Below are 16993 nucleotides of genomic sequence, written 5' to 3'. Positions count from 1 at the left end.
GGAGAGAGAGAGGGAGAGAGGGAGAGAGAGAGAGAGACAGAGAGGGAGAGAGAGAGAGGGAGAGAGGGAGAGAGATGGAGAGAGAGGAGGGTCGGCCCAGCATGTGAAGGGGGCACGGCACGTGCAGCTCTCCCCGCCCCCTCCCTCCTCCCCGAGCCTGTCAGTAGCGCACTCACTGCTGGCCACTGTTGGTAAAGTCTCCTCCAACGACCTGTTTTGGGTAAAACAGCACCCCTTTGTGTCTTGTCAGTTCATCTGTAAATCAAAGACAGCCGCCCCCCTCCACCCGCACCCCGGAGCGCCCCGGTGCCGGCCCGGGCAGCTGGGTGTCCAGAGTTCACATGATCAGCCTCTGTCACGACCAGCCCCGCCCGCGGGAGTGCTGCAAGCAGTGGGCACGAGGACTGAGCTACACTGCAGGAATTAGTGCTGTGCGCCCTGTGGCATGGGGGGGGGGGTCATTCGTAGAGAGTGCGTGTCCGTGTGCGTGCAGTGGGCGTGTGGACTAAGTGACATGAGAAGTGCAGGGCGCCCTGTGGCATGGGGGGTCATCCGTAAAGTGTGTGTCCGTGTGCGTGCAGACTGAGTGACATGACAAGTGCTGTGCGCCCTGTTGCACGGGGTGTCATCCGTAGAGTGTGTGTCCGTGTGCGTGCAGTGGAAGTGCGGACTGAGTGTCATGAGAAGTGCTGTGCGCCCTGTGGCATGGGGGGTCATCCGTGGAGAGTGTGTGGGGGCTTCAGTGTGCGTGAGATCGTCTCCATCCATACGGGGGTGTGTGTCCGTGTGCGTGCTGCCTTGCACACGAGCCCCCGTGTGTAGGTTTTTATGAGTGTGTAATACACACGTGGAGAAATAATACACGCCGGTACCACTGTGACATCACGTGAATTTCACTACTCAGTGAGAGGGGCAGACACTCAAAACACCAGCGAAGCCAGAGTCAGTCAGCCTGAGTGACGGTGAATGTACCGGGGCCACACCACAGAGCAAGAGCGGGCGTGGATGACAGCACCCGGCCACACTGGCGAGTCCTGGCCCAAACACGCACTCTTACTGCCTCTCTGCCTTTGACCCTCTCACTCCCTCTTTGTCTCTTTCTAATGTTTAGCTCTTCCTTGTATCTATCTATCTATCTATCTATCTATCTATCTATCTATCTATCTATCTATCTATCTATCTATCTATCCATCCATCTGGCTAGACTGAGATAAATAGACAGATAGGATGGATGGATGAACGGATGGATAGATAGATAGATAGATAGATAGATAGATAGATAGATAGATAGATAGATAGATAGATAGATAGATGGTAAGATAGATAGATAGATCTTTAGCCCTCTGCATAGTTGCATCTCTCCCTCTCTACCCGTGTCTCTCTCTCTCTCTCTCTGTCTCTCTGCCCTCCTTCTCCCCCGCACTATCTTCCCTTGCAATCTCCATTTCTCGCTTTGAAGCTCCGCTCCCGGTTCTCTTTCTCCTCTGCCCCCTCGTCACTTTCTTCATACTAACTCTCTCCTCCTATCTCTTACCATTCACACCTTTCCACTTGTTTGTGTCCCTCCCGCTCCTCACCTTTGACCCCTCCCCTCGTTCTAATTTGCATGGAATGTATTGCCTCCTTGTGCACTCTGTTGCAAGAAGACACCCCACCCCCACGTCTTACCCATAAAGGGGCAGAACCCGTCCTGGAGGTGATTCAGGTGAGTGCTTTCATGAAGCAAAGTCCGGCCTCCCAGGCTCAGCAGCAGCCAATCCGGCTCCGAACATTTCCATACGCACAGATCCCCTGGCCAATCAGGGCTCGGGGGAGACATTAACAGGTCCTGCCGTCTGCTCACGCCTCACTAGTTGAAGCCAAAAAAGTTGTTCAAGAAAGTTTGCTCGCGGAGTCTGCGCTGCTGCTCGGGAAGGAGGTTTTGTGGGTGTCTGAGGCGGTGGCTGGAGCCTCAACAGTGGAGTCCGGAGCCCCCGAGGATGTCTGCGGCCGGGACTGAGGCCAGCCTGCCCTCCATCTCGTCCTTTGCCAGCCTCCTGCCCCTGCACGTCAAGCAGGCCGAGCTGCTGAATGTAAGTGCGTCCCGAGAAGGGCAGCGGACCTCGGCGTCTGAAAGGACGTGGGCTGCACAGCCTGGCACCGCTGGGTGTGAGGGGCTTCCGAGAAGCGGGGTGGAGGGGCAACAGAACCTGGCACCTCTGGGGCAGAGCCTGGCACCCCTGGGGCAGAGAGTAAGCGATCCTGGCGCACCTGACAGGAGGGTAGCAAAGCCTGGCACCGCTGGGGGAGAGGGGCAGCGCCGCCTGGCACTGCTCAGGAGAGGGATGGAAGGGCAGCAGAATCTGGCACCCCCGGGGCAGAGAGGCAGCAGAGAGGCAGCAGAGCCTGGTGCACCTGACAGGGGGGTAGCAATGCATGGCACCGCTGGGGGAGAGGGGCAGCGCCGCCTGGCACTGCTCAGGAGAGGGGTGGAGGGGCAGCAGAATCTGGCACCTGTGGGGCAGAGAGGCAGCAGAGACTCGCACATCTGGGGCAGAGAGGCAGCAGAGCATGGCGCACCTGACAGGAGGGCAGCAAAGCCTGGCACCGCTGGGTGAGAGGGGCAGCGCCGTCTGGCACTGATCAGGAGAGGAGTGGAAGGGCAGCAGAATGTGGCACCTCTGAGGCAGAAGGGCATCCGAGCTGGGCACATCTCAGATAGAAGGGCAGCAGAGCCTGGCACATCAGAGAGGGGAGAGCAGTAGACATTGGCACATCCGAGAGAGCAGAGCTTGGCACACCTGAGCAGGAGGGCAGCAGAGCCTGGCAGATCTAAGGGACAAGGGAGGCAGAGCCTGGAATCTGGGGGCACGAGGGGCATTTAACCCCATGGCTTCTGGTGGGGAGCAGAAGAGCCTGGCATATCTTGGGTAGAGGGGCAACAGGCATTGGCACCTTTGGAGCGCAGTGGCATCAGATACTGGCACACTGGAGGCAGAGGGCACCAGAGGTCGTGACTCTCAGACAGAAGGGAAGCAAAGCTTGGTACATTTTGGGAGAGGGCATTCAGAGCCTGCCACGTCTGGGGCTTAGGGCATCTGAGCCTGGCACAACCGAGGCACAGGGGTAGGAGAACCCGTGGGTCCTAGAGAGGTGGCAGAGCCTGGCATCTCTGGGGATTAGGGCATCTGAGCCTGGCACAACTGAGTCTCTGGGGAAGAGGGGCAGTGAGTCCCGTAGCTATCGCCCAGGTGGGCAGAAGCGCCCCTGGGCAGAGGGGCATTGAAGCCGGGCACTCCTGGGGTGAAAGAGGCGGATACCGCTGGCCAGGGTGTCAATAGAAAAAGAGCGCCTGGTCCCCGGGTTCGAGGAGCTGCAGCCAGGCTCTAATGCCCCTCTAACGCCCTTCTGCCTGGGCTCCCAGGACGAGGGGCAATAGAGCCTGGCTGTCACTCGGGGTTAGAGGGCAAGAAAGACTGGGCAATTACCGTTGGAAGGATCGGGTAACATGTGAGAATGTGTTGAATATCACTTTATAATGCAACGATTTTTAGTGGTAGCTTTTGGAAACTTAGACCCGACGCTGTATTTGCTCGTAAAATATACCATGCATCAGTATGTACATTTCCAAGTCCGAATGCGGGCGTGTGTATGACGAACCGAGTAGGACATTTCTCAATGTGTGAGCGTATCTGTGCGCGCGCTGGCGTGCGGACACGCTCTGCTGACATTCTAGGCGCTACAAGTAAACTGTGAATATGCGTTTGTGGCTGCATAGCATGCATGCATAGGGTCTGCATCGATGTCATATATATGTTCATACATGCACCTGCCTCTGTGCGCGCGCTAGCGTGTGGACACGCACTGCTGACATTCTAGGCGCTACAAGGAAACAGTGAATATGTGTTTGCGGCTGCATAGCATGCATGCATATGGCCTGCATCGATGGCATGTTTATGTACATACATGCACCTGCCTCTGTGCGCGCGCTGGCGTGCGGACACGCACTGCTGACAATCTAGGCGCTACAAGGAAACTGTGAATATGCGTTTGTGGCTGCAAAGCATGCATGCATATGGCCTGCATCGATGTCATGTATATGCACATACATGCACCTGCCTCTGTGCACATATAGGTAGCCCTGCCCTGCCTAACGTTCTCTCGGTCTGGGCAGCGCACGCCGGGTGCAGCTCGGGGGGTTCGGTGACTGCAGCAGGCCGCCGCTGAGGACATGAACAGCCCCCGTAGGACGCTCGCCGAGCGGGGCCGGCCTGGTGCGCAGATCCGTGTGTCTGTTGCGCGGTTTGTCTTTACACCAACCAGTTTTACTGGTTCGGTCGGGGATAATCCGGCCGAGTCAATGTTTGGCTACAAATGAACCCTCTCCGGAGCTGGGGGCAGAACGGGCCCCCTTAGCTCCCTCCACTGGCGGGATCCGTCGGTGGCTTTCGCTCCAGGGGGGGCAGATGCCACAAAATACCACCCGCAGCCCCTCGCGACCGCGTCACACATAGGACTCGAAGAAATAGTGCGTTTGCCCAGGAGCACGTAATTTGGTTAAGCGCTAAAGCCGAAATTAGGACGTGGCTCTCTTGTTTCCACGGCCAATAACCGCCGGAGCGCATTGCTGAGGTGTAGCAAGCCCCCCGAATGAGTGACACTTGGGTATTTGTGCTGGTTGGTTTTTGCTAGTATCATGGAATCTTATAAAGGTCGGGTGAGTTTGTTGAAATGTCTTTATATGTTCGGTTATTTTCCAATCGAAGTTTTATGATGACTGTTATTAGCGTTACCGAGATAAAGAACTGGGCGCCAAAAGATAAAGTGATTTGCACACGTCACACAAGTTGTTAAAGAGAGTGCGCCAGGACTTGAACCCGAGTCTCTCCTTCCACACATTGATGGTGTCATGAGGTCCAGCGAATGTCCTGCGGTCTGCGCCCTTCCTGTGATTGCTGGCTGCCAGTCACTGGGCACTGGCTCGGTGGGGTTCATGACAGCGCGCGAGTGAGCGTGTGGTCGCCTCTGGTCAGCGAAGCTGTGTGTTTATTGGGCCTGCGGCTGGCCGCAGTATCAGTTTGTAAAGTTATTCGGGATCAGTGAATGGTCGTTATTTCCTGTGGTCTGTTTCTGGTGCTCGCCCTGTCCTTCTGAAGTTCTGCTCCGACCAGCGAGCGCGTTGAGTTTATTATGTCTGTCTCTGGTGTTGCTCGCTGAATTCTTGGAGGACGTCACAGATGGGCGAAGTGTGGTGTTTATTATCTCTGTTCTGGGGCTGCTCACGAAGTTTGACGTGGTCTGCTCAGATCCCTGAAACGTTGTCGTTGGATGTCAGTTTCTGGGGCGATCTTTGTGTTTTTTTAAGTTCTTTTAGGAGCAGTGAAAGTTCTGCAGTTTGCTAAGGCTGCTTATAATGGTGGTTTTGAACTTTTGTAAAGTTTCTCTTCCATCGGGAGTGTTGAGTTGTGTATTTCTTTGCAATGTGCCGGTGAGCTGTGAGCCCTGTTTACTCTGCATGAATGCGCCGCAGGATCGGTTGGACACATGGCAGATGTTGCCTCTTTTCCACTGGTGGTGAATGGTCCCTCTTTGGCTGTGTTTATCTGCTCTTGATCGCTCGGCTCTAGTTTGGATGCACTGTTCCTTCTGGTGGTTTTCTCTGCTTGGCTGTTTTGCCTTTTCTTGGACGTTGGGTGATAGTTTTGTTCTCTGTTTGGCTGTGTTGCCTTTTCCTGAACATTGTACGCCACTGTTGTGACTGTTCCTTCTGGTGGTGAATGTTCTCTGTGTGGCCGTGTTGCCTTTTTCTTAACTTTGGGCGCTAGATTCGTGATTTGTTCTTTCTGTTTGTGCAAGTTTGTCTGATTTGCCTTTTCTTAAACGTTGGGTGCTAGTTGTGTTTTCCACTTGGCTGCTTTGCATTTTCTTGAACGTTGGGCGCTAGTTTTGTGGTTCGTTTCTTCTGGTGGTGTATGTTCTCTGTGTGGCTGTTTTGCCTTTTCTTGAACGTTGGGCGCTAGTTCTGTGGTCGGTTTCTTCTGGTGGTGCATGTTCTCTGTGTGGCTGTTTTGCATTTTCCTGAACGTTGGGCGCTAGTTTTGTGGTTCGTTTCTTCTGGTTGTGTATGTTCTCTGTGTGGCTGTGTTGCCTTTTCTTGAACATTGGGCACTGGTTTTGTGGTCTGTTCCTTCTGGTAGCGAATGGTCCATCTTAAGCTGTTTTCTCTTTTCTTGAACCTCACCTCCAGTTTTGGTGGTCTGTTCCCTCTGGCTGTGAATGATGGAGGTGTCAGCTAACCCCGTTAATGTTCTCTCCTTCGGCTGCTCTGTTCCCTACGCTGTTGTGCTGTTGCAGTTTTTCACTTGTCAGTAAATGTCACCATGCTGTTTGGTGGCTGCTTTCTCTATTTTATTATTATGCCATTTTTACGGTCTGGCTAAACTCTCTTTTTGAGAGATGAGCTCCGTCTGCTCCCAGATTCTCATGCACCTGAAGGGTTCGGGGCAGGGTTCCTCTTGTTTGAGGGTGTGCTGCCTGTGGTGAAAGGTGGCTGCAGCTTCACACTGCCTGGTGACAACCTTCCCATTATTGTGATGGTCTGCTCCATTCACTGGTAGGTTGTGGCTCTCCCAAAGCTCACTGAAAGTTAGTTCTGGGTGGTGTGTTACTAATAGTGATTACCAAGGTTGTGAACAGATGTGTTGTACAGATTGGTGAATGTTGGTAATATTTCAGTGGACCATTCCCTTTTATGGTGATTTTCCAAGGTTTTGCACCGGTTGGTGGTTATGATGGTTTTACAAGGCTTGGTGCATGTTCTCCTGTTTGACTGTCCTGCTCCCTTCGATTTGTTGGTTATGATTGTTAGGCTTAGCACATGTTTCCCTGTTTGAGTGGTCCACTCCCTTTAATTATAGGCATTGATGGCCTCCTACGGTGGTCTGCACATCTTGATTTGGTGAATATGATGATTTTGCAATGTTTGGTGCATGTTTCCCTGTTTGAGTGGTCTGCTTCCTTTGATTGTAGGCATTGGTGGCCTCCTACGGTTCAGTGCATGTTCTCCTGTTTGAGTGGTCCACATGGTTTGATGTGTTGGTTATTTTGGCAAAGCTTGGTGCATGTTCCCCTGTTTGAGTGGTCTGCTTCCTTCCATTTAAGGCAGTGAGGGTCTGATAAGGTTCAGAACATGTTCTCCTGTTTGGGTGGTCTGCAACGTTTGATTTGTTGGTTTTGATGGTTTTGCAAGGTTTGGTGCATGTTCTGCTGTTTGAGTGGTCTGCTTCATTTGATTGTAGACATTGATGGTCTTATATGGTTCAGCGAATGTTCTGCTGTTTGAGTGGTCTTCTCCTTTTAATTGTAGGCATTGATGGTCTCATAAGGTTCAGGGAATGTTCTGCTGTTTGAGTGGCCTTCTCCTTTTAATTGTAGGCATTGATGGTCTCATAAGGTTCAGGGAATGTTCTGCTGTTTGAGTGGTCTTCTCCTTTTAATTGTAGGCATTGGTGGTCTCATAAGGTTCAGGGAATGCTCTCTTGTTTGAGAGTTCTGCTCCCTTTGATTATTGATTGTGATGGTTGTGTAAGGTTCAGTGAATGTTCTTCTCTTGGATTGATCTGCTGCCCTTCATTGTAGGTACTGATGGTCTCACATGGTTCAGGTAATGTTCTCCTGTTTGAGTGTTCTGTTCCCTTTGATTGTTGATTAGGATGGTTCAGTGAATGTTCTCTTTGAGGGATCTGCTGCCTTTAATTGTAGGTATTGATGGTTTTCCTAAGTGTAAGTGCATGTTCTCCTATTTGACTGGTCTGCTCCCTTTGACTGAAGTTCTAGATGTGTTTTCAGTGCTCGGTGAATGCTCGCGTCTTGTTTGGGTGAATGCCATCTCTGATCTTTCTCTCTTCTCTCTTTCACCAGGAGATGGCCATGGAGCAGTCCCTCAGAAGTGACCTCAGGTGTTCAATGATGGAAAGTTCAGCCATCAAGAAGGAGGACGACGACCTGGGCAAGTTTGTGGACTTGGATTTTATTTTGGCCCACACCACGGCTGCCCAGAATGGGGGCAATGCTTCACATGGTGGCACCTACCCGTTGCCTGAGACGCCAGAGAGCTGCAGTACCACCTACGACAGCGACGGCTCCTCCTACCCTACGCCTAACAAGTATGGGGCCAGCAGCTTTGCAGGAAGCCCCCACCATAGCTATGTGGCTGAGCTCCTGACCCCTGACATGCCCAACCTAGACATGCCACCAGACTACAGCCTGAAGAGCACCATGCAACGGCGAGAGTACACAGAGCTCAGGGGCGTGGGCGCCATGGGCCACCCAGGCCCGCGGCCCATGTCCATGGAGCACCTTCAACATCTGGGGGCCCACAAGATCAAGAAGGAGCACCCCGAGCAGTCGTGCATGCTGGGCCTCACTCCTTCACCCACGTCAGAGTGCATGGTGGACCAGAAACCCGGCTTGATCCACATGCACGGACAGCTCCACCCGGGCCACCCGTTCGCCCTCCACCGAGGTGGCCCCACCACACCCACCGAGGACATGGGGCCTACTGACTGCCATGTTATGAGTGAGATACACTGCCACCCCCACATGCCCGTGCCCCAGCACTACCAGATGGCCGCCCCCTACCCGCCCCACTACGCGGGCCAGCACGCGGCCCAGTTCCACGGACAGTTCAGCATGTACCGGGACCCCCTGAAAGTCCACCACCAGGGCATCCATGGCATGATGCTCACCCCGCCCTCCTCGCCCATGCTGGACTACTTCCCTGCCATGACTGCCCCGGAGGACTGCAAACCCAAGAGGGGGCGCCGGTCCTGGGCCCGCAAGCGGACGGCGACCCACAACTGCGAGTATCCCGGATGTGGCAAGACCTACACCAAGAGCTCGCACCTGAAGGCCCACATGCGTACCCACACAGGTAAGGGCAGCTCGCCGCCTGCGTCATCGCCCTGGGAGATGTGCTAACCTAGTTAGAAGCACTTAATGATACAGTGCCCACTGCGAGTCACCCTTAATTGCATGTTAGTGCAGGGACACACTGCAGGATTACCTCTGGCAGCAGGCAGCTATTAGGGACTGTCTCCAACGCTGCCTCCCTCTAGCAGAAACCTTGTGTGTGCTTTGTCATCTCACGACCAGAAGCAGTGTGAGCCTGGGAGGGGGGAGGGAGCACTCCACGTGCCCGCAGTACACCCCCCAGCAGATACCTGGTGTTGCACCCTTTTCTCGCCACCAGAAGCAGTGTGAGCCTTGTAGGGGATACACCACCTGCCCGCAGCCAACCCCCCTCAATCCCCCTTCTGTAGCAGGACCTGGAGTGCACTCACCATCTCACCACCAGAAGCAGTGTGAACCCGGGAGGGCGCACACCAGATGCATGCAGGGGACAAAGATGGCTGCCAGGTGGCGGCAAGTCAGGTGTCACCTTCAGGTGCTCCTGCCTTTCAGCAAACAGCACTCTGGGATTCGAGGCCCATACTTATGCCAATGCAGAGGGTTTTAGGATTATAGAGAGTCAGGAGAGGCTCAAGGTGGTGGAGATGACGTAGGCCACCTAGCAGCGTAGGCTGGTGTTTTAAAAATAAGCAGTGCCCAACACTTTGTTTTACACATGCCAGCTTTAAGTCATCGCACTATTCTCAGACATGCCATGCCGTTGTTTTCAATTTGGAGAAGCCAAGGAGTTCGAATCCTTAAATTGCCTCTTTGACAATAATATAGGGCTTGCTCGCTAATCTGAGAAACTAAAGTAGCCACTGTAAAGAATATCCCAGAATTCACCGGGCTCCCCTTCATGCCTCTTTTCCTGTCCTGATCTCCCCTACCCCCATTCCATCTTTACTTCTCCAACTCTGAGCTCTGAGATGTGCTTAGGACAAATGTCAAACGCTATAAAAAATAAAAAAAACTACCCTAACTGTCCCGAGGCGCGCCCACAGATGGAGCGAGCCGACACTAAAGGTGGGCCACGGTGGGCTTGTTTCAAGATGGCGGGACATCTTTAAACGATGCCACTGTCAAACGATGCCACTTTCTAAGTCTCCCTGCCTTTAGAAGCCCCGATGTCTCTTCAGTAGCTTTCTTAAGTTTGTTTTGAGGCTCTAGGGGGTAAATTTACAAGCCCTTTGCGCCACTTTTGCGTCACTTTTCCCAAGTTAAAAGTAACGCAAAATTGGCGCACGGGGCTTGTAAATCTGCCCGTAGGGTCTAACCTTTTCCATTCGAGGTGTTTGCGCTGTATTCTTTTCTGTGTATTATGTCATGTACATTGAAAGTAACCCCAAGCCTCTTTTTTTTTCTCTCCTCGCAGGCGAGAAGCCCTACCACTGCAACTGGGAAGGCTGCGGCTGGAAATTCGCCCGCTCCGACGAACTCACTCGCCATTACCGCAAACACACTGGCCACCGGCCCTTCCAGTGCCACCTCTGCGAGCGGGCCTTTTCTCGGTCTGACCACCTGGCCCTGCACATGAAGAGGCACATGTGAGCCGAGCCGGGGCGCACGAACATGTACAGAACCAGGGCGCGTGCACATGTACAGAACCAGGGCACGTGAACATGTACAGAACCAGGGCGCGTGCACATGTACAGAACCAGGGCACGCGAACATGTACAGAACCGGGGCACGTGAACATGTACAGAATTAAATAAAAGACTCCTAAGGGACTGGGAAAGGGCCGATCTCATCGGATGTACAGAGCTAAACATGTTCTCTAAATATATCACGGAAAAAACGACTGAGGATTATATTTATGAAGATTTGTAATATTTTCTTACTGTTAAGAATGTTTTAAATAATAAACAAGTGTACAAAGATATCTATAAAGGCACAAAAAGACAGTATTTAAGAGGCACATGTCAATTAATTAAATCGTTCGTGGCGACAATATATTATTTAAAATTTTAAAGAGCTTGTAAATGAAATGGAGTTCCTAGGGCCCCCTGTTCCACCGGCCCTCAAGTTAAATGTTGATGTCAGGTCTTGCATGTCACTTGAGTGAAAGTTTGTGAAGAAGAACCGGAAGATTTCTTGAAACTTGTACTTTTTTATCTGCAGTTTTTTTTATTATAAAGAGGGGGGCGTGCGTGTATCCATGCGGAAATGGATACAAAACAAGCATATATTTGTATTTTTGGACACTCAGCCCATTCAAAAACTGCCCATCATCTTGTATTGCCAGTTTCCATGTGTGAAGTGTTACTTTGCCATTTTTGTAATCTTTTTTATGTAAATCACTACATGAATTACGCCCATGGCTCTACCAAAGGGTTAATGTGTCAGGTACTAGCGGAACTGCCTTTTTTTGTATGAAGTTGTAAAATAAATGCTGTTCAGAAAACTTTATACTCATGTATCTATTTATCTTTTGTGTTCTTCTGTGTGTCTGTCAAGACATCCCGCCAATCAAAAATCTAGTCCAAAAGGATGATGAGTTATAAAGACCTGTAATATCCCAGAGAGGAATTCCCTAAACGCAGGAATAACATACATATTTCTACTATGACGTCTATATGTTTTTGTTCTTTTTTTGTTCTTGTATTGGTGAATTCATCTGCTGTGCATCGGTAAAAAAGCTCCTGCTCTCAACATGTGTCGGGCGAAACAAGGTTATTAGAGGGCTTCATCGGGGCTTTCTTTGAAACCCCACAAATAACTAACCAGGGACACTGCCTGAATGCACCTACTCCCTGCTGCCCAGTGGTTGGTAGGCAGCCCTCCTCTCCAGAGGCGTGGGTTGGAGTTACACTGCAGAGCTGATGTTTAATCCTCCAGGTGTTTTCTCCTCTGAAAGAAGAGGAAAGAGTTGAATCCTTCCTGTTGGATGTTGAAAAGCATTGCCCCAGCCTCACCTTCTGCAAGCTGCGGCGATCTGTTTTGTTTTAACCACGGGTAGTTCCCAAGAAGTTTTGAGTGGAGAAAAGCTCCTTATTAAGGGGAACCCTACAACACCACCAACACTCCAAACCTCCTCACCTCCAATGTCTGTTTTGTCTAGCAAAAGAGCTGCTCTCCGCCTAAAGTGTGCGTGTGCAGTAGCGGCCGCCGGCCGGCAACATTAAAATGCTCAGGAAACTCACCATGTGTGTTGCGTTTGCTGGCACGCAGGGTCTGGTTGCCATCTCTCTTCTCTGGGCGGTGACTGGTGGCAGAAAGGGTAGGACTTCCTCCCTTGTCCAAAGAGAAACTAAGCAACCCTGGAGCCGCAGCGTAGCACCAGGATTGCTTGGAGAAGGCTAACCCAGCACTCATTTAGAGGCTGCTGCCTGCTGGCCTGCGGCTGCAATCTGTCGGCTGCTTCTCAGCCCTGGGATTCCAGGCTCTGACGTGCACGTGTCAGATTGGCCGGTTCGAGACAGCCGGCCAATCTGACATGCGCACTGGCCGGGGCTGAAGTAATAGTACAATTGCACTAATCAGCCTGGTTCCCTGCCTGCAACACATAATATAATGGTGTTTATAACTATTTTATTAATGTGAGGCAGCAGGTGGGGGGACGCGCCTCCGCCATAACGGAGGAGAGGTGTGTGTGTGTGTTTTTTTTTTTTTTGGGGGGGGGGGGGGGGGGTTCAGGTGTGTAGGTGCCTCCTGTGCAGCTACACATACTTGATCCAAGTGGGAGCTCATGTCTAAACGATGCATACATGTACTGGGGAAATGACTGTAAAACAGTGATATCTGTAAATTAAATTGAACATGTTTTAAGCAAAATGCAAGCTCCTGTGAAGCAGAGCTGGCGCCCGGACGTGTAATACCCGTTGTTCTACAAACAACACAGTTCCCTAATTGGAAAGTATGTGTGTCACTCAGTCAGTCAGACATCATCCAGGGCGGGGCTTGTCTTCGAGGTCTGGTAATGGGGTAGCCTGCACCCCTCCCTCCACCTGAGCCCGCCCCACCTGCTTTATTTTAGAAATGCCCCTCAACGGCAGCATGGCTTGTGAGTCAAAACTGGTGTAGCGCTAAGTACACAGGAGCGGGGCGGCAGGTACTGCTTGGCGCTGCGTGGGGCAGGGAAGCCCTGGCCCCTGCCTGCCGGGAGAGCCTCGTGCAGGGATTGTGGTGTGCAGAAGGCGAGGGGGTGACTCACTCCGTTTTCCTTGGGTGCAATTGAGAGTTAACCGCACCTTTAGCCAACATTCAGATGTACAGCTGCTTCTGGCTCCGCCTTGCGCTCTGGGGCTGCTCCTGTTCAGTGTGCCTGCCAGCCCCAGGACAAACAGGCCGGATCATGGCGCATCCCTCGAGTCACACAGGGCCGGGCAGGGAACCCGAAGCAGCTCTGGCAAATTGTGTCAGACCTGCACCCGTATTGTGCATGGTGACTGCAGTGAGAGAGCCTGCCCAAAACAAGAAGGGAATGGGGGGTACCTGCCCCAAGAATATTTGGGGAAAATGGTGCATTCGACAAAACATTTGTCATTATATATTCAATTATATTCGCTTTTAAAGCGTAGTAAGTGATGACCTTACTGTGCGCCAGAATACGCCAGTCTTTGTTGAGGCTTTTCAATGAGTACAATAAACAAAGTTTTTAGATGGAGCGTCCTAGGGGAACATTTTAAGACCTGCACAGGATTGCATCCCCAATACAGTACATCAATATAACAAGAAATCCTTGGATCTAAAAAAAACAATATGCAAAACAAGAAATAAGACACCGACAATATCACACAGATCTAACTGTGGGATGATCCCTTTTTAGGACGAAAAACCCTCATCCACCAAAGGTGGCATGCTTCAACATTTGGGATTCTCCTCTCAGAGGAAACCTAGGGCCTCATTTATGAAAAGTGACGCATCGCTGCGTGAAAACAGCGATGCGTCACTTTTCATTGTGCGCTCCTTGCGACACCAAAGATGCATCATATTTACATTATGACACATCATGTCGCAAGGAGTTACAGATACGTCAGTATTTCTGACGTATCTGTATGGCGCAATACTGACGCATTTCTGGAGTGTGTCACAAAAGTGACGCAACTCCAGCAATGCGTCCTTTCACATGGGGATTGCCTGCGTCAGTCTTACACCTGCTGTGAGGCAGGCATAAGATTTTGACGCATTTGAGTCCTAGAAGTGGCGCAGTGAAATCTCATAGATTTCACTGCGTCACTTCCATGACCCTTTCTTGCGTCAATACGCCCCCCCCTTGCATACATTATACCTGGCGCAGGTATAATGTGGCGCAGGGGTTTACAAAGTGACGCATCTACCTAGATGCGTCACTTTGTAAATATGGCGCAACAAGGTGCATTTTTTACGCCACTGGTGCGTCACAAAAAGTGACTCACCAGCGGTGTAAAAGTGACACACAGACTCATAAATGAGACCCCTAGTTCCTCTGAGACAACCCCCACTCTGAGTGGGAGGAGCACAGGGATGTTTTAAGTCTACTCTACACGGATATACTAAATCCACTAATTGAGAGACAAAGTATGGGCGAGGCCGCACCGCAAACAAAGAAGTGACATGAATGAAGTGATAGTAAAACAAGCTAGAGAGAATACTACACATACTTTATTCATATATTCTCACTGCCAGGATTAAAAACAGTGCACCTGTGGTATATATTTAAACTGCATGTGTCAGACGAAATAGTGTGGTCAACATGTTTCAGCCATAACAACACATGATGTGTCAAGGCTTTCGTCAGGACCCTATAGATGCTGCTGCAAGTGATATGTTAAATAAAAGAAAAAAGTGAAAATCTAATACGGAACCAAAGGCACTTCCAGTTCCTCTTCTCAGAAAGGAGACTGCACCTAACGAGAAAGAGATACAGACACATATGTAATAGAATCAGTGGCTTACAACAATATATTATAACAATGTAAGAGGGATCAACAGAGTTCCTCTACTTACATCATACACCCTAGGTATGTACAGACAAAAAAATTCAATTTCTTACCCGTAACAACTGGGTAGAAGGCTACACCTCAACCTGGCAACAGCTCAGGATAGGGGGCACCGCTCTGTAGAGAAGTGAGTAGCGTGCAAGTGTCAAACAGCGCACTATTAGAGCGTGTGTTCTCACACAACATTTATAAGAAAGAGCAAACATGAGCCTGAAAAAGAGAGAGAGAGCTCCATAAAAAGATCCCAGAGTTCATTAAAACTAGATATTGCCATCTGTGTTAACAGATCACTCGTCACAAAAAACTGTGATGGTTGTGTGATGGTATAAGTACAGTCACTTAATAAAACCAAAATGATGGAAACCTCTATGTTTAGATGTTTATAAAGACATGCCGTTTTATTTAAAAAGTCTTAAATTAATTAAAAGCCTGTAGATTAAACCAAAAACGTTGACAAAAATGGTCTCTTTAGGCGTTTAACATAATACATGCTAATCCTATATCTCACGCTCACCAATGGAAATGGCCAGTCCGGAGTGCAGACATCAGGAACAATATCACCCAAAGTGACAAAGCTAAAAGAAGCAAAGAAAAGCTACGAGTTCCAATCCCAAGCTTTTAGTGTCCCAACACTCACCTCTCCGTCTGTATCCCAAGTGGGTACATAGCCTGCCACCGGAGGTGAGAGACGCTTGTGGGATCGCACTTTAAATACGGGATCCGAAAAGTGTTAGTCTCAGAGGAACTAGGTTTCCTCTGAGAGGAGAATCCCAAATGATGAAGCATGCCACATTTGGTGGGTGAGGGATTTAGTCCTAAAAAGGGATCATCCCACAGTTAGATCTGTGTGATAATGTCAGTGGGCCCGATTCACAGAATGAACTTAAGACTCAATCCTAAACTTACTACTATTTTGGTATTCAAAGAATGCACTTACTACTTTTGGTATTCACAGAATGCACTTACTACTTTTGGTATTCACAGAAGTTAGGATTTTGTCTTAAGTTTGTCTTAAGACAAACTTAAGACAAACTTAATACAGACTTAAGTTAGGATTTTGTCTTAAGTCTGTCTTAAGTTTGTCTTAAGACAAGGCACTTTTTAAGAGTGCTTGGTCTGGAGAAGCACACACTCAGGATTCAGAACATAACACAGTGGTTAGGGTTGACTTTAATAATAAGAATGCATTTCTACCCAAACAAACCATTTTTTAGCAACATCAGGATGAGGAAAAACTGGGAAAAAACATGACTTTCTAACCTGTACCATGCAGAACTTTTTCATTGGCAGATCATAGCTCACTGTACTAGATTACGATTGTAATTTATGAACTGCGCAGTAACAAAAGAATCTCTGTGGCAAAAGCAGTAACCCAATTAACATGCACATAAAATATTGGTGCATATTAGCAAGAAGCTCGTTAAAATTATCGCTGCTTTAGCGGCAGGAAACTGCCGCTAAAGCGGCGATAATGGGCTTGATATTATGCTTTGTAGAATTCCAATAGAAGCCCAGGTTAGATGTCCTGAACATCTAACCGGGGCTTCTATTGGAATTCTATAACACATATTAGCAAGCCCACTATCGCCGTTTTAGCGGCAGTTTCCTGCCAATAAAACGGCAATAATTTTAACTAAGTTCTTGCTAATATGCCCTCTGATTCCGTCAAAGTGGTAACGAGCACCTAAGTGTTAAAAATAAAATGGGTTCCACAGACCGACTGCTGATATTCGGGTCAGGGTGGGGTGCTTCTGCACAAATTTCAGCAAGATTGTCTCCAAATTCCAACTATAGAAACGTCCCACATGCGCTCACATTCGAACAATTGTATTAAAATTGCCTTTATTTAGCACCTACTACCCCTGACGAGGCAAAGTTAATTTTATAATAAATCAACACACACAGTACTTAAATCTTCTTTCAACTTCTGCACCATTACTATATTGCTACTTGTAAATTACATAACAAACACCACAGATCAAATCACCTTCCTTTTCATAGTTGCTATTAAGTTTCTTACAAAAATGACTGCCATACATATTATCCACCCAGGAACAGGGAAGGCTGGGTGAGCAAAGATTCCAAGTATGAGCAGCCGGTTGCACACAAATTAATTATTTATCAAAATAAAAGAAATACTTAAG

The 16993-nt window shown here is 49.7% G+C and overlaps 1 protein-coding gene across 1 annotated transcript; it reads left to right on the top strand.

Moving 5' to 3' along the window:
- The first annotated feature begins 1846 nt into the window (after positions 1-1846).
- KLF17 (KLF transcription factor 17) lies at positions 1847-11337 on the top strand. The gene is made up of 3 exons (XM_086952322.1): positions 1847-2072; positions 7900-8911; positions 10304-11337. Exons 1-3 carry the CDS (start codon positions 1980-1982, stop codon positions 10477-10479), a joined length of 1281 nt encoding a protein of 426 aa, XP_086808448.1. The 5' UTR covers positions 1847-1979; the 3' UTR covers positions 10480-11337.
- The last annotated feature ends 5656 nt before the right edge of the window (positions 11338-16993 follow it).

Source organism: Lissotriton vulgaris, chromosome 1_1 (genome assembly GCF_964263255.1).
Source record: "Lissotriton vulgaris chromosome 1_1, aLisVul1.2, whole genome shotgun sequence".
NCBI lineage: Eukaryota > Metazoa > Chordata > Amphibia > Caudata > Salamandridae > Lissotriton > Lissotriton vulgaris.
Note: the sequence above shows the minus strand (reverse complement) of the source record. Positions and strands in the feature narration are given on the sequence as shown.

Excerpts from the sequence above, each read along its gene's own strand:
- KLF17 (XM_086952322.1), top strand. The coding sequence starts at position 1,980 with ATGTCTGCGGCCGGGACTGAGGCCAGCCTGCCCTCCATCTCGTCCTTT. Across the intron at positions 2,073-7,899 it reads AGCAGGCCGAGCTGCTGAAT|GAGATGGCCATGGAGCAGTC; the intron begins GTAAGTGCGTCC and ends CTCTTTCACCAG. Across the intron at positions 8,912-10,303 it reads CCACATGCGTACCCACACAG|GCGAGAAGCCCTACCACTGC; the intron begins GTAAGGGCAGCT and ends CTCTCCTCGCAG.